General features: G+C 34.9%; 4 protein-coding genes across 4 annotated transcripts; 2 read left to right on the top strand and 2 right to left on the bottom strand.

The window, feature by feature from the left end:
- Positions 1-517: 517 nt before the first annotated feature.
- Positions 518-5,750, top strand: LOC107040431 (putative protein TPRXL). Its single transcript, XM_015260519.2, has 4 exons — positions 518-526; positions 676-730; positions 4,536-4,965; positions 5,038-5,750. The coding sequence occupies exons 1-4, from the start codon at positions 518-520 to the stop codon at positions 5,624-5,626; spliced, it is 1,083 nt and encodes a 360-aa protein (XP_015116005.1). The 3' UTR covers positions 5,627-5,750.
- An 817-nt stretch (positions 5,751-6,567) lies between these two features.
- Positions 6,568-17,627, bottom strand: LOC107040441 (lisH domain-containing protein ARMC9). The gene is made up of 8 exons (XM_015260530.2): positions 16,592-17,627; positions 13,278-13,589; positions 10,707-10,834; positions 10,554-10,638; positions 10,227-10,483; positions 7,324-7,376; positions 7,011-7,041; positions 6,568-6,879 (listed from the first exon to the last, which is right to left on the bottom strand). Exons 1-8 carry the CDS (start codon positions 17,558-17,560, stop codon positions 6,723-6,725), a joined length of 1,992 nt encoding a protein of 663 aa, XP_015116016.1. The 5' UTR covers positions 17,561-17,627; the 3' UTR covers positions 6,568-6,722.
- Positions 17,568-22,360, top strand: LOC107040443 (alpha-ketoglutarate-dependent dioxygenase alkB homolog 6). The gene is made up of 5 exons (XM_015260531.2): positions 17,568-18,147; positions 20,416-20,592; positions 20,746-20,853; positions 20,988-21,086; positions 22,039-22,360. The coding sequence occupies exons 1-5, from the start codon at positions 18,094-18,096 to the stop codon at positions 22,294-22,296; spliced, it is 696 nt and encodes a 231-aa protein (XP_015116017.1). The 5' UTR covers positions 17,568-18,093; the 3' UTR covers positions 22,297-22,360.
- Positions 20,872-24,089, bottom strand: LOC107040444 (THO complex subunit 7 homolog). The gene is made up of 4 exons (XM_015260532.1): positions 23,986-24,089; positions 23,492-23,916; positions 22,353-22,548; positions 20,872-21,093 (listed from the first exon to the last, which is right to left on the bottom strand). The coding sequence occupies exons 1-3, from the start codon at positions 23,993-23,995 to the stop codon at positions 22,381-22,383; spliced, it is 603 nt and encodes a 200-aa protein (XP_015116018.1). The 5' UTR covers positions 23,996-24,089; the 3' UTR covers positions 20,872-21,093; positions 22,353-22,380.
- Positions 24,090-26,978: the final 2,889 nt, after the last annotated feature.

The following is a 26,978-nucleotide window of genomic DNA, read 5'->3' as shown; positions in this document are numbered from 1 at the left end:
TAGTAAACGTCATCCATCGCTATACAATAATTACTGTATAATTCTTTCACTGATAATTCTCTCCATGTTATTCCTTTAATATCGAAGAATTTCCCCAAATCCAATAATAATAAACCTCACGAAGTGTTAATACCAGCCCTCGACCCTAACGACCCGTTCATTTTACTAATGGTGACTAGAAAAAACATTGGAAGAAAAAAATTGCATTTGCTTTCCCCGCAAGTGAAGACGATATAAATCCGGTTAAACTCTTTCCCCGCTCTGCACGGTCAAGTTCTAGCCAACGTCCTGGCTGATGGTCGGTTTAAAGTATTGCTTTTACCTCAAGTTCATGTAGGAAGGGGCCAATGGGGATATAAAACCGTAACGGGAACACAACAACGTTCAGTTACGGTGGGAATCCCCATGAAAACGGGAGCCCATTCGAATTATACAGATTCAAAAAATATCATTTGATTTTTTTTTCACATTGTGATTGTTATTTTCGTTCAACTGTGATCAATCAAATCGACCAAAAATGTTGTCAGTGAGTAAAACACAATTTAATGCTCATTAATTATTCATTGAACATTCATTTCGCGCTCAATCGAAATCGCGGAATTTCATCGCGTTCTGCTCTGTTATCTTATGATTCTGTCGATGGAATTGGAGTTATAAATAATTTGTTTTTTCCAGCCTGCAATAACAGCCGGATTCGTTCTAGTGGCAATTGCTGGAACATCTGTCAACAGTAAGTTTTCACTTTCATTCAGTAGATCCCTTTTGTGGTGTTGAAATATTAAACGAGGGATAACGAGTGGAAAAACATGTTTCGTTGAACGAAAATAATCGCGAAATGGTGAATGCAAAGTCTCAATTACCGCTACATCAAACGAGTTTGAGCTCTGTTTATAATGGAGAACTGAAATAAAAAAGAGAGAAAAAAATCAGTGTTCCACTTTCCACATAATATGGAGACGTTATGCATGGCATACATACTCAATGGCCCAAATCAGACCATATCGGAGAGGGAAGAAGTATTCTATCGACGATAGTTTTTTTTATCGAAAAATTAGAAATCCATTTGCACGGTTTGTTAGATATCGATTTGGGGGGATACTCCACATACATTATTTCACGAAGATAGCTATTAGCTACTAGTTTTTAAGGATATCCAAGTATCTTTTACAGCTTCATACAGACCACACTATAGATTCAAGCATTTTCAATCATCAAATTTGTTAATTAAATTGCGTGAGAAAAATTTGAAGAAAATCATGAATACTCAGCGTCATTCAAATTACATTTTGCACAGAATTGTTATTTTTTTAGACATTCGTTGTTTATAAATAAATCATTGAAATTGTTTTCTCGTAGAATAAAATCTATTTCTCGTAGAATTCTGAATATTAATAAATTTGTTACGATTCCAAACAAATGATTTCTATGGGGGAAACAATTGTTTATAAATTATTTATAGAAAATACTCGTAATTTTCAAAAAATGAAATTTTTAAAGTATATCATCAATCTTCCTCCAATAGTGAACATGCTAATTTTTTTTCAGATTTTTTAAATGTTTTCCAACGGTTCAACGTTTAAATAATAAAATCATTGTAAAGTGTCTGGAAATGTAGGGTCAAATGGGGCTCAAATGAAAGCTCTGATGTTCGACTACAAACGTAAAAAAACATTTCAGTGGATAAAAAATAGCCAAATTACTTTGACATCCGTAAATCGCATCGCATGTGAAAAAATTTATTAGATTTTGTTTTTTAGTTTGTATGGTTTATTCTACTTTTATGCCCACTTTTTTCTCGTAAAAACATCCAGTCAAAAACAAGGATATTTTTAGTTGATTTTTTGTATCGAATGTATTCTATCTTATTTCTTGATAAGGCGGAGAACAACTGAGGAATTTTCGATGGAATTGCCGAAAGAAGAATAGAATTCCCGTAAAGTTTTCTTGTTGCTTGAATTTCAAGGAATTTTGTCATTGAAAATGGAAAATTTTAGTTTAATTATGTCATAAAAATTAATCAAAATCACGACAATTCATAACTGTATGTGATTTGTTACTGAATATTCCAGTTTTGCTTGAACATTCAAGTAATTTATAGAATTCTAGTCCTCCTAGTGCTAAAAAATTGCGAATTTCATCGAATATTTAGTGAAATCTAATATTTCAGGATATTTTCCTCCTTAATCGAATTAAATGTCACTCCCAAAAATTACTATTCAACTGTCCATGATATTACAATTTTTCCAACGATGTAGGACATTTATTCAGTAGTAATACCCAAGAGCTTGAGTAATTATTGTTGCCAATGGGATTCTGGCCAATCAGAGTGCAGTGCACATTATCAGACGGTGAATTAGGGAAGATTTGAACAAATTATATTTAGGGGATACGTCGGTGAAATTTAAAAGTCTTTACTGGGCCTTGGGACCCATTGAACAATTTGTGATATATGACGGAATATGGGAATAACTCACGGAGAGAAATATTCAATAAAAATTACATATCTTTTCCGTAATTCCGGAGCGAAATGTGGTTGTAAGAAATTTTACGGATCTATCACGTAATTTTTATTTAAAATCACGGAATTTTTTCAGTGTTCCGTAATTTTTACCTGAATCTCCCGTAAAAAATTACGATACCATCACTGAAATTTTCTGAGCCGATTCCCTAATCGGTGAGCGAACTGTGAGTTCCGTAATTTTTACTGAACATTTCTCTCCGTGTGGGAAAATCGCGGACCTGATCGATTTCGCCCATCAAAAAATGAAGTTTCATTTTTTGTTGTTTTTACCTTCAAAATGCTCCTTGCGTCTTTGTTTTCATACGATTTCCGCTTTTTTAAAATTGTTCGTTACTCTCCAAAGAATAAAGTTAAGCATCCGTTTTACTTTATTCGCACTAGATCATGAATGAATGAATGTTGAATTTCATAAATTTTTCGCGTCTCTAGAGGAGAGTAAAATTGATGAAATTCAAAATTCATTGCATGAACACACATCGCCGTATTCCGCATCGAGAAAAGATGTAATTTATCAGAAAAGTAAAATTGTTTCTTGAATATATACCGATTTCGAAAAAAGCTAGTGAACTGCTGATTAAATGTCTTCCAGTATTCCATGATTTGTGCGTTATATCAAGATTCATCGTTTCTAACAAAAAAAACTTGAAATCGCATCGTTATGCACGGAGAAATGGTCTCGTTTACAAAAAAATACGAATTTTCGACTTTTTTCCAAATGTTTTTTGGAAAAAACTGGAGAAACGCTGAGACGATCGTCTCCATAATCTAATCAGGTTCAAGTCACATGAAAATACAGCGATTAAAAAAAAAAGAGTCAAATCGCATCGTTTGTTCAGGAGGAATCGTGGCACAAAATTTTTGTCACAGACGTACGCACACACATACACACATCCACACATACAGACAGGTACCTGAAAAGGGTCAGAAGTGGTTCCAAAGGTCATGAAACGTGGAGAAATGCTTAAATTTCCACATTCGATTTTCGGGGTCATTACAATAACTTCCTCCCTTCGGGTCGGGAAGTTAAAAATAAAGCTAAAATCGTAGGAAAAGTACGGCGCAAGGAGCATTTTAAAGGTAAAAACAGCAAAAAATGAAGAAATAAAGTTTTACGTGGTTATATGGGGTAAATTCGATCGAGTCCACGATTTTCCCTAGTTATTCCCATTTTCCGTTATATATCACAAATTGTTCAATGGTTCCCAAGGCCCAGTGATGAAGACTTAAATTTTACCGGCGTATCCCCCCAATAGAATAACCCGAGTTCCATACACTATCAAATATAAGATTCGATCTGAAATGAGCCGAAAAATGAAGAGCTACTGCCAAATATTGAGATAAAAAAAAAAGAGCTGCAGCGAAATAATCAAAAGCTATGAAGAAATACCCGAAGTAAAACTGCCGGGTAGCCTCGAATACTGTGCTCTGATTGGTCGAAACCCGATTGGGAAAAATAATCATTAAAAAATCGTTATTTACCCCCCAAAACGTCGTGATTTCCCTCTACTTGTCTCATTCACCCCTCCTCCACGTATGAAAAAATTCAATAAAAAAATTTAGCGAATTTGCTAGAAAATTCTATTGGAATTCTCTAGAAATTTCTATTAAAATTCTAGAGAATTCTCGTTAAAATTCTATTTGTTTTTTGCGCTGATTCTATGAGATTCTCTTGGATTTTTTTCTAGAGAAATACTTGGGCATGAATTTTCTAAATTTTTTTCAATCGGAACAAAATAGAGCGGAAAAGACTTGGAAAATCCGGGTCCAATAATTTTGATAGAAAAAATCTCAGGAGAAAAATTCGAATTAAAAAATTAAAATCTGTTGACTTTTTCCTATTAAATATCTTACAGAATCTGATCAAAAACAAATAGAATTTTAACGAGAATACCCTAGAATTTTAATAGAATCCTCATAGAATTTCTAGAAACTTCCAATAGAATGTTCCAGCAAATTTTCTAAGGTTCTCTATTAATTTTTTTCCTGCGTGTCACAAAAATCTATGACCTTTCAGGTTACACAATTGGTCGCGTTCAGGACTACTCCTCGCCGAGCTACAACCCCAGTAGCTTCACAAGCCTGAAGGAGCCCCAGAGCATAATCTCCACAAATTACGCAACATCAATTTCCCCGCGTTACTCCTCAGTCTACGGTCCCTCTTCCTCCCATCCGGAGGTATCCCAGCCGAGTGGATATGTCGGTCACTCGAGTGGGAATGCACCAGAGGCCTTGAACACTCTCACAGCATCGTACCAGAGTGATTCAGGGTCAGACCACCCCAGCTACTCATCCCCCCAGAGCATCGAGTACGCCGCAAGCGCCCACAATCCCGCCTCGGGGTCCGTCAGCTTCTCAGGATACGCGGGGAGTCACGGATCGAGTCAGGACTTGGGGGTGGAGTACGCATCCCCGTCGACAGCCTCTTCATCCTACTCGTCGTCCCCGTTGAGTGGCTACTCGGCGTCGAAGGCAGCCGCTTACACCAGCAGTGTTAATCACCCCAGTAGCCAACACAGTTCCTCCTATCCTTCGAGTTCAAACGTGAACTCTGCGGCAGGTCACTCGTCCTCGCCCTCCGGGGGTCACGCCTCCTACCCCGGATACTCCGGGTCATTCTCCGGAGGCAGACACACCGGGTCGTCGTACCCCGCCGAACACCCCCAGAGCAGCTTTTCCGACGGCCACAGGTTATCCCCGAACGCTCTGAAGAGCTTCATGAGCAGCCTCCACAGGGAGTCCCCTGGAAGCTACCACTCCTCTGGCCCCAGTCACTCCCCCAACTATGTCCACCCAGCCCTCCCAAGCGCCAGCTACTCCAAGTCCCCAGGGGCCTTCTTCAGCGGGGGCTTCCCCAAAGGCGCCGGAAAAATAATCATCATCAAGGATGGATCTGGGGCACACGCTCTCATGCATCCTGAGTCGAGCTTTCCCAGTGGAATGTTCTCGGGTGGATCTGGGTACAAAGTGAGGAGTGCGGGACCTTTCTCCTCTGGACATCACTATGGAAGTCCCAGTAGTAGCTACAGCCACTCACCCGGGTATTCCGGGACGAGTGGGCATCCTAATGCTGCGGCATCTGGTACCTCTTACTTCGGGTATTCATAGGGTTTATTCGAGTGTTCTTGATGGGGGACTGATAAAGTTATTCTTCTTTATTTATTGTTGTTGATATTTGAATTTATTTTAATGCATATGACCGTTGGTGTAATATTGAGTTGAATAAAGTGTGATGGAAAATAGAATTTTGTTCGTCATTTATTGTATGGAATTTATGAAGGCACTAGTTTAGGAAGAAATGGATTCACTAAGAGAAAAATCGACATAATATCACAACAATTCTTTCTTGAGCGGAAAACATCGCATACATTTGATCAATTTATGGTAGGGTTCAGACAATCGGTGCTCTTTCTTCGGGTATTGATAGGGTTGTTCAAGTGTTGTTGATGGGGGACTGATAAAGTTATTCTTCTTTATTAATTGTTGTTGATATTTGAAGTTATTTGAATGCATATGATCGTTGGTGTAATATTGAGTTGAATAAAGTGTGATGGAAAATAGAATTTTGTTCGGCATTTATTGTATGGAATTTATAAAGGCACTAGTTTAGGAAGAGATGGATTCACTAAGAGAAAAATCGACATAATATCACAAAAATCATTTCTTGAGCGAAAAACGTCACATACATTTAATCAATTTATGGTAGGTTTCAGACAAGAAATGGGTGCTCTTCGGGGCAAGGAGGAAGTTACTGAATGAAAAGGTGATGTCTTTTTCCGAAATGAGATAATATTCCTTAAAAGACAAGAATAGTTTAACAGAAGGAAAAGAAAATATTGCTTTCCTTCCAACTGAAAGCGATTGAGCATATGCGACGGTTATATTTTTTTAATGTCTGGAGGTTTCCCTCTGCATAAACTCTCTATTCATTCAATATGAAAGTCTCTGATTCATGATTCACTGAATCGAAGCTTTTAATATTTTTCGTCATTTTCTCATCGTCTGACACGAAAAAACCGATTTCTTGTGGCAAGAAATTCTCACTTTATCATAATATGTTCATTGTCTGACACATTATCCGGAATTCTTATCCCAGGAAATTTATCCTCAAAAGATGAGATATTTGACGCAAGAAATTAGCTTTGTGATATTATGATATTTCTCTCAGTGTTTAGTAGCAAACGAAGACCGTTTGTGATACACTTTATTCCATCCTCGATGAAGTCCTTGGTGGCTTGCTGATTTGTCCGGGTGCTGCGGCTGAAGGAGGTGGAGTTCTCGTGATCTTTGGCTTCGCGGCAAAGGCCTCCTCCTCGTCCTCTCGTACTAGTTCGTCCGTCCGCGTTACTCCAGACGTGGCACTGCAATACAGTGGAAAATCAGTTGTTCAGTGATTCACGACAATTCGGAATTGCAGGAGAGATATAAAAACGAAAGTCAATAGCATAAGAAAGAATACAACTCTCACGTAATATTGTGAAAGGGCACTTACAATGATGGGATACTGTCCACTCCATCCTCAACTGAAACATAAAATGTTGAACGTGATGAAGAAAACTACGAGTTCCAGTCAAATTTATATCCTGTTTTCCATTTACTTTCGTTTAGTACGTGATCCACTTGTTTTCATTGTTTTCAGGTCATGAACTGTATTCACTTATTTACAGTGAAAGTCTATAATTTCACCGAAACAGAGAGAACCCTTTATTCGTACGTCCTCGGTATTTTTGTTTCATTGGCTTTTCAAGTGAATTACCACAATTTTTCTCTTTTTCATTCGCCTTTTACTTTGAGAATTTTTTTACCTTGAATTGGTTCGCCAGATGAGATCGCCGTCGTTACATTTATGGAACTTTCCCTGAAATGAAATTAACAATTTTTTCATCAATTCAATTAGGAAAACCTGAGGTATAGATAGAGATAATTGATTGATCTCATTGAACTCATTGATTTTCACTGACAAGTGAGTGGAAGTAATGGGATCATTAATTCATTAAATAATTGATGTAATGTATCGGATCAAATTAACTGCATTCTTAAGGCAAAATCCAATAAAATGTCCAACTTTCACGTTCGTTAAATACGAAAACAAATTAATTTTCCGAAATTTCCATCATCAATAGAAAAAATTCGTGAATTTATGGAAAAATTTCAATCAAAATTTTTCATTCATAGTTTCATGGAAATATGAACAATCAATATCCATTATTGGAGAAATTGGAAGATGTCATACCTCATTATTGATTGTTATCGTAATGAAGAATATCCAATTGCAATTGTCGGTTACTTAACAAATCGAAAATGTTATACGCTATTGAAATAATTGAAAGTCTCAGTAACTCATTTACGATAAAATGAAAAATAATTGCTTGTTATTATTCATCAATCAAATAATATATGAATGATTGTAACTGAATTAAAATTAACAGAATTATTAATTTATGAATAATAATAATAATAATAATAATAATAATTTATTTCGATGTATGGCTGGAGGCCTTTTACAGATTAATTTATTAAATAACTGATGTAATGTCATCGGGTTAAATAAACTGCATTTTGAGGTAAAAATCCAATAGAATATCCAACTTTCACATTCATACCCAAAAACTCAATTTTTTAATTTTCAGCTTGAATAAAAACTAGGTATTAATTGCGATTCATTCATACAAAAAATTTTCATTCCAAATTTTCACAACATTAACGATTAATATTATCCATCATTCAAGAAATTGAAATATGTCACATTTCATTATTGATTGTTATAGTAATGAAGAATACCCAATTGTGATTATCGGTTAAGTAACAAATTGAAAATGTTTAAATACGATCGCTCATTGATATCTAGTTTCACGATATAATGAAAAATTTTCTCTTGTCAGTCCTTATTAACCAAATAATATCATATAGCTCATCAACATCAAAGTTTATGCGATATTCTATGAGTCACTGAGCCTTGTGATTGGCATACGTATACACTTTCGCGACTATCCCAGAATTCCTCAGATGAATCCGTTTTAGATTGTGAAACTTTCCAACTCTTCAGGAGCCAAACTTTTACGCGCTACGAAATTTTTCTCTCCTAGTTATCGTGAAATCGTTTTTCCTCCATAAGTACTTTTTAGTTAATTTCCACCGTCTTCCGGGGAACTGATGAAGTAATTGGATCGATCAAGTTTCGTAATTGAGGTCTGGGAGGGTGAAGAAATTAATAAAGACAGTCTTGAATCCACTGACAGGTTTTCTTGATTCTCCAGCAATTTTATAGTTGGAAGGGAGTTCTCGGATGGATCCCCGAAGGTGAGCAATTTCACGGGATTTGGGTACTTGGGTTTGTGGTTCTGGGGCGTCAATCTAAAGAATAATTATTATTTGTGTCCATTCATTATATTAATTGATGAATTATATATCGTGTATTTTGATGGAGGCATCGTGCATTGAGAGAGAAAAATTGTTTTCGTGATACCTGCTTGAAAAGTTCCCTTTTCGAAAGTGTTTAGGGCGCGTAAAGTGCTTGTTTTACGCAGTTCGTGCACAAAAACAGCCACTTTACCCCCACTACCGTTCCGAACAGTGAATTTCGCAGGTATCACAAAAAATAGGATGTTTTACGCGTGCGTGCAAAAAAGTGGTTCTTTACGCACTTGTAACACAATACTATTTCACCACTCGTGCGTAAGATGAAATTTTACGCACGCTCCGCGTGGGCAAAATTAGGTGCGCAAAATCCCACTTTCACACATTGTGATGAAAAATAGAGTTCGATACTCGTCGGAAAAGTGTTCTCTGACCCTCGGGACAGTAACACTCGCTATCGGTGAGCGCTACACACCTCCCACGTGTCAAAAAACAGTTTCGCGCACTTGTATCGAAATATACTATTCTCGAACAAGTCTCGTTCGAACAAAAAATGCCATTTCAAGATTATCAAACAAAAAACGATCATTGTTGAGAGCAGATTATTCATGTTTGAGACTTTCAATTCAAATAAAAAAATTTCGTTTTCGGTCATTTTTAACTTGCGATTTTGTCGGTCCAAATAAGACTTGTTTGACAAGATGTTGGGTTAGGCTTCCGAATGGAAGCGTGGTATTCGTAAAAACCGAAATATTCAATTTTTTGTGCCAGGATTACTAATTTTGGCTTCAGGAGTTCGAAAATGTTTACACCATATCCGGGTAATTTTAACGTTGGGGGAATGTTGGCGACTAATGTTGGGGCAATGTTTTCGACCGACGTTGATACAATGTTGGTTGTCACCGTTGGGTCAATGGTAGCGACCAAAACAGGGGAAATGTTGGCTACCAACGTTGGGATAATGTTGGCTGTCACCGTTGGACAATGTTGGTAACCAACGTTCGATTAACGTTGGGTCAAAGTTGGCGACCAACGTTGGGGCAATATTGACGACCAATGTTGGGGAAATGTTGGCTACCAATGTTCCGATAATGTTGGCTAGCAACGTTGGACAATGTTGGCTAGCAACGTTGGACAATGTTGGCAGCCAACCTTGGGACAATGTTGCCTATCAAGGTTGGGGCAATCTTGAATTTAATGATTCGTCATAGAAGTTGATATTCAACGAATCGTCCATTCGGAAACAAATTCCTGATTTATTAGCAAAAATATATTGACTATGTTGTGACGAAAGTAATTTCCTTGTACATTACTTGTTCTTCATGTGTGAGCTTAAGATGAGGAAAATTACCTCGATGGTAGGTTTTTCCCGGTGATTGATCCACTTTCATTATCATCCTCTCTATTTTTCGATTTAGTTAAAATAGACTCTGGTATGCGATGCACAACCGTCGGTGATTTCGCATGTATTACGTCTAGATTATCAAGAGGGAGATCAGTGGTCAGAGAGTAGCAACTTGATAACAATGTATCTCCGAAGAGATCCCCAATGTTGACTTTAACCGGGTCCATCTCGTCCAGCTCATCTTCAAGAACATCAAATTCTTCCTACAGAAAATTAAAAGATCAAATTTCAATTCATCGCGAGAGCTATGACTCGATTAATGATTCGAATTACCCGATCGTCATCATCATTCAATAATTCTTCGATCGTTTCATTCGGCTGTCTTCGATGCCTCAGGAGAATATATTCCAAATGTTTCCTGAAAAAATATATTCATGTTTATGCTGTTATGCTTGATGCATTGGCTACAGGAAGAATGATTGAAACCTCAATTCTCCGGTTCTATGCTTCCGGTGATACTCCAGAATGGGTCCAAGTCCCATCAATTTGGCTTCTTCATTGATGGAACTATTAGCGAGGAAACTATTCAATACTCCATTGATATACGGTAATGCCTGATTGACAACCAAAAAATGAATATTCTCAAACAAGTCTTCAATAGATATGTTGGCGATTCGTTTTATGAATGAATAAGAGAGAAAGAATGACAGTGAGACGCAGAGGCACCAAATGTGGAAAGATCTAAAATGTAGGAATAATAGGAAAGAGAGAGAGAGTGTGGAAGGAGTGAGAATGTTCTGGAAGTCCGGAAGGTAGATAATAGGGAGAACATAGAGGGAGTTGAGTTCAGTTTGAGTTCTAATAGTATTGAGTTGACGAGACGACTGAGAGTTACGATGAATCCAATCGAGACTTTTGTATTACTTACTTTAATTAATAAAGACCTTCATTTTTACTTTGAAAATAAAAATCATGTGTTAAGTTTATATAACTATAATTCCTAATAGATTTCATCAATTTTCGAAGTGATGAGATATAATTCATTGAATCACCTCATTATTTAGGTCTGGAATGCCGCATGTAGTAGAATACATACGAAAAAATTTCGAATTTTTTGACATTTCTGTTGCAACATTCTGCAATTTTAATCGAAAATATTCTGCAGAAAAAATCAACAGAATTCGAATTTTCTATACAAAACTTATTTCTATTGCGATATTTCCTGTAGAAATTCCCCCCTTCCCTTTCCTCACTTTTTTTAAATGAAAAAAGAAGAAAAAAACGTAGAGGATACATAGAAAATTCATGTCAAGGAATTTTTATGGAAAACGTCTCAATAGTAAAAGTTGTATAGAAAGATGCAATTTTACTGTTTTTTTTTCTATAAAATAGTTTCTATTGGACATTTTCTATAAAAGAAACACGCAGTAAATTCGTGGAATTCTTCAATAGAATTGGTCAAAAACTAATTTAGGGAACACCAAAAATGTAAAATCGCTTATACGAAGTTGATCAATTGAACTGAATCTCTGTTGATTAATTGAAATCAATCTCCAAAACTTCGTATAAACGGGTACATATATTTTGATTGACTTAGATAGATGACATCGAGACGAGTATTTTGAAAAACAAGTGGATGTCTCGATTTTTGCACACGTTAGCGCGCGTACAAGGATTTTAATGAAAAAACAGAAAAGGGGAAATATCTCAAAAACTTTGTATGGACGGGTATACATATTTTTATTGATCTAGATAGAGGACATCGCGACGAATACGTTGAAAGAAAAAAATCTAAATTAGTCCAATAATTTTAAAGATATTCGTGAAAAACGATTTAAAAACGAAACGCTTTATCTAAAAAACTACTGGATTGATCGGGCTGAAATTGTGCACAGAGTTAGTCCTCATTAAGACCTATAATCTGACAAAATTTCAATTTTTTAAAAATTATTTTAGCCATTTAATTACTCAATTTTCTAAAAATTGACCATCGGGAAGGTGGCGGTGGACATATTCACATATAGACATGGTCGCCAAACTTCGTATTTTAACGTTTCAGACCACTCTACATCATTTCCAATGAAAATTAGAGAATGTGAAAATCAGACGATTACAAAGCTTCCATTCGGAAGCAAAAACGTTGAAAAAAAACTGAACATTTTCAAAGAGCATTTTTGACTCATATTGGGAAATAAACCCAATAGGGAGGAAATTGCAAATTAATAATTTGATGTATCTAATGGCTGTTAGGTCGCCATTTGTCACAGTAATCAACAGCTGTCAGATTGTTAGTTACCATGATAAATTATCCATTCACTATTTGCTCTCTATCGGACTTATTTCTTAATCTTTATTAAAAACGCTCTTTAAAAATGTTCAGTTTATTTTATACTTTTTTTGATTGTACAATGATAATTTTTAGGGACTTCTGCGTGAAATTGTGATATATTTTACATTATGAAGATGAAAAAATAATCGACATAACGTTCGAAAAATAATCCACCCGGGTCGTAATTGTAAAATCAACCATAAATTAATCTCAATAGTCACTCCATGGATAGTGATAAAATAGATAGGAACTATTTTTCTCTTCACGCACGAAAAAATTTAATAGAAAAACATAGCGAATTCGCTGGGCAATTCTATCGGATTTCTATGGAACTGTCTACGAGATTAGAATGTTCAATAGAAGATATTCTATAGAAAAAGTCAATAGAATTCTATTCAGATATTCTCTACAAAATTTCCTCGGCTCAAATTTGCCGTTTCGTTTGTTTTTCTTGATGAAAAGAAAAGAAAAATAAAATGGAAAAAACTTCGAAGAATCTAGTTATATTGACTTTTTCTATAGAATATTTTCTATTGGACATTTTAATAGAATTGGCCACAAACTAACAGAAAATTCAATAGAAATCCAATAGAATTGTCTAGCAAATTCAGTAGCCTTTTCTACTGCATTTTTTCGTGCGTGTTGGTAATCATCAGGAAATTATCTCGTTGATATTTCCTCTCAGTCAACAACAACATCATCAACCTCAGAAGATCGTAATAACTCACTGGCAAGTGTTCAGTAGACAGCAAGGCAATCAGGGTGGACATTACCATGGTGGCCATAGCAGCGGCTCTTATCTGTGCCTCTTTATGCAGCGATAGGTTCATTAACAAGGCAGTAGCATATTCAAGCCTGTACGAGCCCATTGAGTGGCACTCGGCTTTCAAGTGATGGATGAGCCATTCAACGAGGCCAGAGGCAATCATGTATAATCGTTGGTGTCTTCTCAGCGAGAGTTTTTGCAGCATTGCGATTATCATGTCGCAGGTGAATGCATCTATTGAGTCTGCGTGAGTGCTATCCAGGCATTGTACCACCTAGAATCATCCACACGTTAAAACATTAACTCATAATTTTTTGCTTCCGAATGGAAACATTGTAATCGTTCAAATTTAAGTTTTGGTTTTTTCTGTGATATCGACCCATTATGATCCAAAAAGTCCGCAAATGCAATTTTTAGACCGTGTCCGACGTATATCTGTATGTACAGTCGAACACTAAAGTTCGTAAACAGAATACATAGGATCAGGAGTTCAGGTTGTCCTCGAACTTTAATGCTCGACTGTATGTATGTGTGTGGTAAAGTTTTTCTTCAATTGTTCGCTAATGAGTGGATTTAATTGAATCTTTTTTCAAATGTAGGTATTGTTAAGGCCCAATGTTGAATTTTTTCGAAAATCGGTTGTCTCAGGATTACTAAAAAAATATTCTGAATTGATTGAATGATGGCTTAAAAGATTTGTTTGCATATCCTTTTGACCGAGTTCGAAGATGAAGGCGATAGCAATAATCGTTATTTTGATTTATTCGAAAATTTCCAAAAAATTTGGATTTTTTGAAAATCTGAATTCCGGGGATATCTTTGAATATCATGCCTCAAATGAATTCAATCATAGCTTAAAATATTTTTTTTATTGCCATTACGTCGAAGTTAAAGGATCATTACTATAGCTATATTGTTTGATTTAATTTTTCGATGATTGTTGAAAATTTACAATGTTTCATGAATTTCCCTGAAAGTGAGCTTTCTGATGGTTCCTTCAAATGTGATGTTTCAAATTTATTCAAATATGTGTAAATAAAATTTTTCTATTAACATTTCATCGAAGGACTGAGGGGAGAGATAGAACTGTAAAAGAGACAATCGGTTGTACAGAAGAAAATGGATAGTGAGAATAATGATGCTAATAACATTCAACTAAGTTGAAAATCTAACAAAATTAATTAACGAGAAATCTTATTCAATTTAATAAAATAAAATAAACAATGAAGTATACATGATAGAAGGAAATTATGTGCAAAATAAACATTCGGAAGCATATTGCTAATTTATTAGCAAAAATAATTAAACGATATACACCACAAGAGCAATTTCCCACTTGTTCATTGTCAGTTTCATCAAATAAAAAATATTCATCAATCATAAATATTATTTCATTTAATTAAGTGATTGATGATATCCAAGTATCTTTTAGTTTGGTTAGGCCACACTACAGATTCAACCGTCTTCAATCATCAAATTTGTCAATTAAATTGCATTGAGAACAATTTGAAAAAAAAATCATTAATATTCAGCATTCAAATCGTTCAAATTACATTTTGCATAGAATTATAATTATTTTTAAGATTCGTTGTTTATAAATAAATAATTGAAATTCTTTAAATATTCGGGAACAAAGTATTTTTATGATGGGAAATTGATGGTTTATAAGTTATTTAATCAATCTTCCTCCAAAAAGTAAACTTTCTAATTTTTTTTTAGTTTTTAAAAATGTTGTCTAACGGTTTGATATCGAGAGCTAAATTCAGACAATGTATAAATAATAAAAACATTGTAAAATGTCCAGACACAGGGGAAAAGCATTTCACTGGAGAAACGATAGCTAAAGTACTTGGATATCCTTAAGTGATACTAGTTCATGGATTGAATTACAGTTGAAAAAATTTTTGCACTTTTGTGCGTTTTTTAACATAGAATGTCCAATGGAAATCACTCCATAGCGAAAAATCAGTAGAATCTGATATTTCTATACCATTTTTGCTACTTTCTATAGGAATTCCTCGATATACATTTTTGTTTTTCATTCCATTTCTCGTTTCTCGTTTCATTGAAAAAATTAAACAAAAAACTCAGAAAAATTCGAGCCGCTGAATTTTTATAGAAAATATTTCAATATAATCGGCCAAAAATTAATAAATTGTTTAATTAATGCATAAATTTAAAAAAATAGTTAATCAATTAATTAATTAATTTTTTTGACAGCGAATTCGAGAATTTGTTCGATGGATTTTTTCGCATATCATGTTTTGTTTAATTCATTCATTTATTTCCATCATTAAAAACGTCATTCTCATTAAAATATTTTTATTGCAAAATGATGAATAACACTAACCGACTTCCTCATTAACAATGAATCTCCGATCATAAACTTCAGTTTTATGACCTCAAAAACTGTTATTTCTTAGGACTTTCCGCATTTTAAGGAAGCAAAAATATTTAACAATCTCGTACCAGAAAACTAATAAAATTCCCACTATAAATTAATTCGAAACCCAACAGAATTTTTCATAGAATTCCCTAAGTTTTTCTATGAAATTTTTTCATGGGTGCAGCATGAAAAACGTAATCGTAAAATTCAGTAGCGAAACGGTAGAGGTTTCGAGGAATATCTCTGAATCGAAGGTAGATTGATAAATTTTTGTAAGAACTTCTTTTGTAGCTTTTCATCTGCTCTACAAAAAATGTTATGATAAAAATTTAGTTGGTTTGCCTTAGATCCCGACATATTTATTGAAAACTGACTAATAGTCAAAATCGACTTAAGGGTATTATGGCGGGGTCCATAGCTGGAAAAAAAAAGCAGAGAATTCAATGAAAATTGCTGAACAGATTATTTGATCCATTTGAAAGCCGTGTGCAAAATGTCAAGATCCCTACCTAAACAATAATAATGGGAATAAGTTTTGAAGTTGCTACTTATACACGCGGTTGAATGGGGCATCGGTAATTTTAGTGCTTTTCCTACGTTATTGATCTATCGATAAAACCACAAAAATCACAAAAATTATTCCCATTGCTATTATTTAGGTGGGGGTCTTGACATTTTGTACATGGCTTTCAAATGGATCGAATAATGTATTCAGCAATTTTCATTGAATTTTCTGCTTTTTTTCCAGCTATGGACCCCGCCATAATACCCTTAAACCGTTTTACCGTTTCGCTACTAAATTATAAACAAAACTAACCGACTTCTTGATTAACAATGAATCACCGATCATAAACTTCAGTCTTATTCCCTCTAAAACCATTAGTCCTTACCACATTCAGCACTGTGGGTCCCATCGCGAGATAATCCCTCCCGCATTTCAGTGAAGCAAAAGTATTCAACAGCCTCGCCGCAGACTGCTGCACCGGATGCGGCTGTACGACATCCAGAGGTACCAATAAATACGGCAGAACAGCTCTCCCCGAGTCCCCGGCGATCTGCCCGTGCAAACCGAGCAAATCACTATTGATAAACTCATTAACCACTTCGTCCCTCTCGTCAGTCTGGCTCAGAGTAATCTTCCACCTCAAGGCCTGAAGAAGCAGCAGTTTCGTCCTGATATTTCCACTGATGAGATGAAATTTAATTTTCCTGTAGTTCAATAGCTTCGGCAAAAGTGGCACAGTCACCAGAACAGATTTATTACTGTTTCCCTCGTTATTATCACTATCGCACAGAGAAATCTTGCTGTCGCGAATATTCTTGTCGAACAAATCTGGATAAATTCTCATGCAATTTTTTAAAGTCGTCTCTATCGAGACTGGCTGCCGGTGAATAGAATTGGACAGTGATGATGTTAATTCACCGGTTATGCTCATTAATTTGTAGTAATCCGTGTGGAGTCTGTGGAAACGCATTTTTAGCTGTTGATATTTTCGGTGGACGTTTGATAACTGAGATCTCGTCAGCATCAGCTCTTGGCTGTGCTTATTCGGAGGCGTGTGGGAGGATTTTTTCGCTCGCGGAGTCGTCGGACTGGTCAATTCACTCGTTAATAAATCATTCTCTCGATTTTTCGATTGAGTTTGGGTACTTTTTGACACTAAATCGACATGGGTTTTGATCTCACTCTCGCTTTTCCGCTCGTTTTCGAGAAAATCTGGGATGTCTCGGTCGTTTGAAATCAGGGAATCGACTTTCGAATTCATTCTCGAGGAAATTCCCGCAACTTCCGGTGGAGACAGCCGTTCGCAATTCGATGTTGATGACTGAAATTCGGTTGAAGTGCTGGAACTCAACATTTCCGCTTTGAAATGCGCGGAGATTTCCTCAACTTCCGTAATTTCAGTCACAATTTCTTCGGTTGAATTGATATTGGTCTGGAATAATTAGATTTTTCGGGGGGTTTAGCCCGGAGGAGTCGAGAATTTTAATATTTTACCTGGAATTCAGACATTTTTGGGGCTCCGCATGGCTTCTCCGTCGTTACCACAATATTTTTGTTTAGGACTGCCAGAGTTTGTTTTTCCACTCGATATGGGGCTGTGGAAGTAATCAATAAATGTCCTGTGCCTGGAGTAATTAATTATACATGCCTTTCCCGCTATGTATACCAAATTTTGTGGCGGATAAGCACGAATGAGGGAGAAAGGATTTTGAGGGATTATTGAATCGGTGGTTTTTTCGGTTTTGGGCGATTTCGGAATGTCAAAGTTTGGGCGGTGGTGTAACCTCAGAGAGCTGTCAAGTAATTGGGATTTTTCGAGGATTTTTCGACGCTTGGGGATTCATTGAAACAGCTGACAAGATTGAGGGATGGATTGAATATCTGAAAATGGACGGGAATATTGGGGAGAATATTTTAATCGCTGGAAATCTCGTACCTAAGGTATTTTTTGTCATTTCTTCAGTGGTTTGAGGTTAGGACAGATGAATTTTTTGCGCAATTCTGTTGAATTTTTATTGGAAGTCTATAAGAATTCTCTTGAAGTTTTGTTAGAGTTCTGTTGAAAAATGCAATTCGTTTTTTGCGTCATTTCTATAGAAGATTAGGCTTCTATAGGATATTTCTATTGAAATTTCTGTTGGTTTTGGACCGATCCTATTGAGATGTTCTATAGAAAATATTCTATAGAAAAAGACAATAGAATTTGATTTTTCTATACAACTTATTCTATTGATTTCCATCCTTACACTTGAAATATTTGAATATTTCAACATTTAAAGATCAATCCCCCTCCTTGAGATCATGGTTAATATTAACTTCTTGAACTTTCAATGTTTTATTTTTCAATAAAATTCGACTTTTCTATACAACTTATCCTATTAAGATATTTTTTTTACAATTTACTCGATTCAAATTTTCGAGGTTTTTTTCATTCCTTCGTTTATTTTCATCAAGAAAATCAAATGAAGAAAGTTGGAAAATTTGAGCCAAGAAAATTCTATAGAAAATATCTGAATAGAATGAATTTGTAAAAAAATCGAACTCTATTAAATTTTTCTATCGAATATTTTCTATTGAACATTTCAATAGAATCGGCCAAACACAAATAAGTTCAATAGAAATCCAATAGAATTCGCTAGGTTTTTTTATGAAATTTTTTTACCGTATCATTTTGATAAGAGATATTTGATAGGAAGAAGTTAATACATTTAGATTTTTCTATAGAAATTCTACAGCGTAAATTGTCCAAGTTTTTTTCCACTGTATTTTTATTTGTTTCTCATAATAAAATCCCAAAAACTAAAACTTAGAAAAATCATGTCCAGGCATTCTTATAGAAAAAATCCCAACAGAATAATTTACATATAAAAATCAAGATCTATAAGCATTTTTATATAATCCAATATCTATTTGAAAACGTGCAGGACGTTGTACAACTTTTAGTAGAATTGGTGCAAAAAAATATGATTTTCAATCAAATTCCAATAGACCTCTAATAGAATTCTCATAAAGTTCTAACATAAATTCAACAGAATTTCTTAGAGGAAGCGCTAGATTTTTCTATTAAATTTTTTCACACGTATAAAGAGATTTTTTAAATGTTCAATATATCAGGAATGAACGATCCTGATCGGTTACGGCCCGAATGGATTATCTTTCGAACGTTATCTCGATTGTTTTCCCATGTTCATAATCTAAAATATATCACAATTTTCACTGGATTTTACACCACTTAGGCATCTAAAAATTATGATTACACAATCACAAAAAGTAGAAAAAAACTGAACATTTTCAAAGAGCATTTCTAATAAAGATTAGGAAATAAGTCCGACAGAGAGGAAATTGTAAATGGACAATTTATCATGAGAAGTAACGATCTGACAGGCATTGGCTACTGAGACAAATGACGATTGAACAGCCATTAGATACTGTAAATAATTAATTTGCAATTTCCTCCCTATTGAGTTTATTTCCTAATATTATTCAAAAACGCTCTCTGAAAATGTTAATTTTTTAAACGTTTTTTTGATTGTACATTCATAATTTTTGAAAACCTTAGGGCTATGTAAAACTGAATGGCAATTGAAGGCCATTTCAGATTAGCAAATGAGAGCCCGGGTGGATTATCTTTCAAACGTTATCTCGATTTTTTTTTCATTTTCATAATGTAAAATATATCACAATTTCCATTGGATTTTACATCGCGCAAGAGTCCCTAAAAATTATGATCGTACAATCAAAAAAAGTAGAAAGAAAACTCAACATTTTCAAAGAGCGTTTCTAATAAATATTAAGAAATAAATCCGATAGAGAGGAAATAGTGAATGGATAATTTATCATGGTAACTAACAATCTTACAGCCATTGACTACTATGACAAATGACGACCTAACAGCCATCAGATAAATCACATTATTAACTTGCAATTTCCGCCCTATTGTGTTTATTTCCCAATATTATTCAAAAACGCTCTTTGAAAACGTTCAGGTTTTTTTCAACGTTTTCTTGATTGTACAATCATAATATTTAAAAACATCAGGGCTATGTAAAACTGAATAGCAGTTGAAGAACATTTCAGATTATCAACTTAAAAAAAACAACCAAGATCACGTTCGACAGGTAATACACGCGGGCCTTAGCTCGATTTATTTAAAAAATTTGAATCTTCTCCGTTTTTATTGCGAATTTTTGCATTTGTATGGGTTTCCAGACGCCTCCATTGGCTTATTATATTCCTAATTTCATAACTGATGAGGAAGAAGCTGAAATTGTGAAGTATGTTAACAATGCGCCCCAGCCGAAATGGACCCAGTTGAGTCACAGAAGACTGCAGAATTGGGGAGGTATTCCTCACCCTAAAGGAATGATCGCTGAACAAATACCAAGTGTAGGTCATTTTTATTACGTTCCGTTTCGACAGCTGCCTTTAGATTTGAACGAAGCTAAAACAACAAGATAAACTTGTTTTTATCAATTCGTCAAAATCCTTTTCATCTTCTCCAATATCTCTTGAATTGTTGAACTGGCTATTATTTTCCAGTGGTTGCAAAAGTACATCGATAAAGTCACTTCTCTGGATGTTTTTGATAGAAAAACATTGCCAAATCATGTTTTGATCAACGAGTATTCGCCAGGGCAGGGGATAATGGTATGAAATCCTCAAAACTATCATTCAAGTGTATTTTTTGTATTAGAAATAATTTAAGTTACAAAACTCCTCAGCTATCCTGTTTGATCGTGTTTTTAATTATCAAATATTGTAGATGTAGTTGATTTTCACAGGGACATTCCGATGGCCCTCTCTTCCATCCCATCGTCACGACCATCAGCTGTGGATCCCATACTTTTCTTGAATTCACCAAACGTCTAGATACGAACGAAGTGAGTTCTAAAATAAAAAACTAACTCATGAAAAAATTCTAAAGTAGAGAATTATTTAAAAACAAAATTATAGAACAATATTATTTAATTTAGTCAAATAATATGAGGACACCATTAAAAATGTTTGATATAAAACGTTAAAGAAAATATTCTGTAGAAAAAGTCAGTAGAAGTCGATTTTTCTGTACAACTGGTCCTTTTGTGATATTTTATGTAAATTGTACTCGGTTCAGACTTTCTAAGTTTTTTAAAATTCTATTTATATTTTATTTTCATCAAAAAAATCAAACAAAAGAACTTTGAAAATTTAAACAGAGGCAATTCTATAGAAGATATCTCAATAGAAGTTAATTCAAGTTCATCATAAGACTATATCATTCTTGCACTTCTAGATTAATTATTATCAATAATATTAGACCGTCGATTAAGCACAAACTCAACCACATTGTTTATATCCATTTTAACTTTCGTTTAGAATTTATTTCAGCTTTTAATCTTCAAAATTCAATTTTTTTTATAATACTTTACAGAAGAAGTCAAGTAATTCTATTCATTTTTTGCGCTGATTCTATTGGATATTCGATAATAAAAAGTCAATAGATTTCGAATTTCTGTTCGAATTTTTCTCTTGAGATTTTTTCTATTAGAATTATTGGGCACAAATTTTCTAAGTTTTCTTCCGCTGGATTTTGTTTTGTTTTACATTACAGAATCCGAGTGGAAAAAACTTAAAAAATTGATGCCTAAGCATTCTTATAGAAACAATCTCAAGAGAAAAATTCAAACAGATATTCAAAATCTATTGAATTTTTTCATGTGTGTAGTCGTGAGCTTCTAACGACAAGAAAGTGTCCAGACCCATCGCTAATAACCCAGCTGTTAATGCGTCGATAAGCCCCAACAGCAACCAAACAAACAAAATAGAAAATTCCATCCTTGCATTTATTTTCAGGAAGCCAGGACAATGACCACTGAATTCGCATTTTTGCTGGAGCGAAAGAGCCTCCTGATCCTTCAGGAAGAACTGTACCACAATTACCTACACTCAATATCGGAACGCAAAGTTGATGTTGTATCAGTCGACAATATCCGCAATTTGGAGTTGTGCGCATCGAAGTACATAGATGGTGAAATATTAGAGAGAACAACGAGATTGTCATTGACCATTCGTCATGTGCCAAAGACCAGCAAACTCAAGCTCAAATTTTGATGAGTTAATTATCTAATGTTCTAGATTTTATACTTTAAAAATACACGACAACTCACCTCTGTTATTTATTGTCTCTTTATTGGATTATGTTGTTACGTAGTGCTCTGAATCCTCGTAATTCTCGAGACTAACGTCCATTATTTCCTCGTCAGATTCGTCCAACATACTTTGAAGGGAATGGATTGATGATATTAATACGTGGAATTGTTTTCTTCTCATTTCTAATTTGTGTTCTAAACGCTCGGATTTTTCCTGGAAAAACATTATTATTTATTTATTCATTTTTAATATTTTTTTTACATTTTTTATTGAATTGAATTATATTATCATTCGTGTTTAGAAATTTTGTTCATCAAAAAAAAAAATTATTTGTTGCTTTCGTATTTTGATAACTTTTCTAACTCCAAAAACATTAAGCACGAAAAATGTCATGGAAAAGCCTTATGAATGCGATAGAGAATTCTGGAATTCTATTGAAGTTTTATTGAAAATTCTATTTGTTTTTGGTCGAATCTATTGAAGAATCTTTGCTTTACTGCGCGTTTTTCGATGGGTTGATGCTATAGAATATTTTCCATTGAAGATTTCGATTGAAAAAAAAACATGCAAAAAAATTATAAAAAAACTTGGCGAATTTGATATACAATTCTGATGGATTTCTTTGAACTTCCATTGAGAATTCTAGTTGTTTTTGGCTAATTTATTGGAGAATTTTATGGAATTATTTTCTGGAATAAAAACAGTAGAATTTCATCTTTCTTTTGTTTCTCTATCGAGACATTTTCTATAGAAATTCCTTGGCATGAATCCTCCAAGTTTTTTTCACTCTATTTTTCTTCTCTCTTCATTGAAAAAAAAAACAAAAAAATTAACAAGTAGAGCCGAATAATTTCTGTAGAAAATATCTCACCAGAATAAGTTACATAAAAAAATCCAATTCTATTGATTTTTCGTTACATTTTTTAAAAATCTATTGACTTTTCACAGAAAAAAATCGGTAGAATTTCATCTGTCTATACAATTTTTTCGTACGTAAATTTCTCTGATAGTCGACAGAAAAGTATTTTGCTAATGAAAAGAAAAATTTCTCCTTCATTTTTAAAAGATTTTTACCATTTCCCAAGCTTCAGAATGAAATCTGAATGAATTTCCTCTCAATTCTCCACAAAAAAATGTATAAAGTTAAAAACTCCACCTTCAAGTTCCCAAGCTCTTCCTTCAGCGTCTCCAGCTTCTTATTAGTCTCTTGCCTGTCTGGCTGTTCGTTAATAACCTTAGCCAACACATCATACTCAATCCTATTTTTTCTAATCTGTTTGGCCTCCTGCAGTTCCACTTTGGTCGCATCAATAGCCTTCTTCGCCTCTTCAATCTCCACCTCGATGTCTTTCGACAAGGTCTCGTAATTCTTCAGCTCCTCCTGGCTCATTGCAGAGACTAGTCTCGTCTTCTTCTGGGCAAACTCACATTGTGCCAATTGCGAGATTATTCTCTCGTAGAGGGTATTGTCCGCTTCTGGGTTGTTCACCCATTTTATGAAGGACTTTAGAAGGATATTTATCCTGCGATCATCCCCGGTTCCATCCCCATCTATCAGCAATCGTCGTCTTATGACTTCCTCTGGAAATAAAAATCATGTTGAACTATTCAATTTTTAGGTGGAACAAGGGACGGAATGGAGTTACTCACCATCAGACATTTTTTCTTATTTTTTAATTGAAAATAAAGTATTTTCTGTGAACGTTTTCACTTTTATTCCGCAGTGTTTTGGTTTCACCGCATCCTAACCACAAATTCACTTTTGAAACTAGTGATTTTCTTCCTAGGGTCCCGAGAGAGGCATCGTGAATACTACATTATTGGCGCTTCATTCAAACAGTTCACACAAAAGGTCGGTGAAATAATTTAAAAATTACAATTTTTGAACATTCCGACCTTTTTGCTTCCGAATGGAAGCCTTGTTTTTGACCAATTTTTCGATTTTCTAATTTTGATTGCAAATGGTCTAGAATGTCATGAAACGTAAAGAAATGTTTTTAGGGTCATGTCTGTATGTATGTACCGATAACTTGGGTTTTTGGTGATTAATTTGTAGAAAATTGATTGAACTCAACTTTGACGCGCTTGTTTCGGCCCGATCAATCCAGTTGTTCTTGAGAACTATCAACTTGTTTAAATTTCGTTTTTCCCCAATATCTCAAAAACTACTGCACTGATTTCGAAGCCGAGTCGTCCGCGTGTCAACTTCGCGCTCTAACCACACAGCCATCGCCGTCGGTCTGTTTTTTTTAATATAAAAATTTGCCATTCTTTGCGCCATTCATGTAAAATAGGCAGAAAAATTATCCTTAAAATATTTAAAATATTCTCGATTCTTTCAGAAACATTTTTCGGGCTAATTTGCATGAATTTTTCGGACAATTTTTTATTTAAAAAAAAACGAAATTAGCTGTGTAGGAGTTGAATTTCAAAAATTTAATTCGTACACGGAGAGAAATATTCAGCAAAAATTATAGGACAATTCACGTAATCCGCACTGGGGAATCGTTTTCCGGCAATTTTTATTGGAATGGAAGACAAGAAATCTGATACGTTCAGTGAATTCTCAGATTCATCACCGAACAAAGTACGAAATTGTCACGTAATTTTTCCCGAAGAAGTAAAATCGCACAGAAACTTGTCGAATTATTATGCCTCCAAAATAAAAAATTCTTGAACGCTCAACAATTTTTATGAAGCTGGTGGGTTATTCCTATGTTCCGTTCCGTAAAATTTCTCAATCGTTGGAGAAAAATTGCGGGACGACTTGTTGTCCCCACAGCGGTGAGTCATCAGATGGGTGGTTAATTTTTACGGAACAAATCGTAGAATTTACGTGGCGATTCATACAATTTCAGTTCCGACTCCCACTTTTTATTGCATTTTACTTCGCTCGCCGATTACGTTTCGAAACGCAATTGTTACGGTTTTTTTCTGGTAATTTTTATTGAATTTTTTCTCTCCGTGTGTGGTAGACGACAAAATGACTGTTAATTTTCCTAATACATGCTGAAATTTGAAGAAGGACTGTGTCCTCTTGCATCGTAAAACTTTATTATTTTTGCTTTTTGGTTTTTCCCAGTGAGAGTTTTCACTTGGCTATTCACGGACGAAAAAAATTAATAGAAAAACCTTTCGAATTCGTTATAAAATTCTATTGAATTTCTATTGAACTGTTCTATTAGTTTTCGGTCGATTCTATTGAAATTTTCAATGGAAAATATTCAATAGAAGAAGTTAACAGAATTCGATTTTTCTATATAACTTATTCTTTTCAAATATTTTCTATAGAATTTGCTCGACTCAAATTTTCTAAGTTTTTTTCATTCTATTTTTCTTTCTTTCTCATCAAGAAAATCAAACGAAAAAACAGAAAATTTCAGCCGAGGAAATTCTATAGAAAATATCTCAACAGAATAAGTTATATAGAAAAATTGAATTCTATTGACTTTTCCTACTGAATATTTTCTATTGAACATTTCAATGGAATCGGCCAAAAACTAATAGAACAGTTCAATAGAAATTCAATAAAATTTTCTAACGAATTCGAAAGGTTTTTCTATTCAATTTTTTCGTCCGTGAATAGCCAAGTGAAAACTCTCACTGGAAAAAACCGAAAAGCAAAAATAATAAAGTTTTATAATACGATTCAAGAGGACACAGTCCTTCTTCAAATTTCAGCATGTATTTAGGATTATACCGCTCTCCAGCGCAGAGCACAACGGATAGCAAATGAGTATTATTACTCGTCCCTTTCTAGAACTGTTTTCCCAGTATGTCATGAATCTTTGTCGAGTAATTTTTGCACATAATAAAAGAGCTGTGCTCAAATATTCCAACAAAAGTCTTCCAAAATGATTCATTATTGATCAAATCCATGCAGCAAAAGTAGATGAGTAATACAGATTCTGGCCTAAGGGTCTGGCGGAGACCTCGCCAAAGGGCCCCGCGAAGGGGGTCGGGTGGGTGGAAGGGTTGATTAATTCGCGGGTCGCAATTAAATTCACGGTTTTTTCTGTCAAATGGGGCTCTTTCTACGACCTAGTCAATCCATCCCCGCGAGGATGAAAGGCTTGATTGATTTTCAGGTTCATTCGAGGACCGATCCGCGGGTCGTGATTTGATTCGCGGTTTTGGTGCTCTATCAACGACCTAGTCAATCCATCCTCGCGAGGGAATGAGTGAAAGGGTTGATTAATTCGTGATTCGTGGTGTAATTCGCGGTTTCGGGGATCTATCCACGCCCTACCCAATGCACCCTCGCGAGGGGGTGGTTGAGCGAAAGGGTTAATTAATTCACGGTTTAATTCGCTAATGGACTCATTAATTAGACGGTATTTACGACATTGTCGATCCCCACCCACGAGGAGATGGTTGGGTGAAAGGGTTAATTAATTCATGGATTTATCAATTAATTAATTAACCAATTAGTGGATTTCAAATGATAAGAGTTATCCACACCCCACGATGAGGTGGGTGGGTAAAAGGGTTAATTAATTTGCATACTCAATAATTAACTAATAAGCGTAAATGATTCGTAGTCTAATTAGTTGACTAATTAGGTGGGTGGGTGCCTCAAACACGTGTGTACGAGTACCTCCATTACGACTGATGAAACGATGCTGCTGACATGAGAAATTATA

This window comes from Diachasma alloeum, unplaced genomic scaffold, assembly GCF_001412515.2.
Source record: "Diachasma alloeum isolate Michigan unplaced genomic scaffold, Dall2.0 Dall_scaffold_00335, whole genome shotgun sequence".
In the NCBI taxonomy this organism is placed as follows: domain Eukaryota; kingdom Metazoa; phylum Arthropoda; class Insecta; order Hymenoptera; family Braconidae; genus Diachasma; species Diachasma alloeum.
Note: the sequence above shows the minus strand (reverse complement) of the source record. Positions and strands in the feature narration are given on the sequence as shown.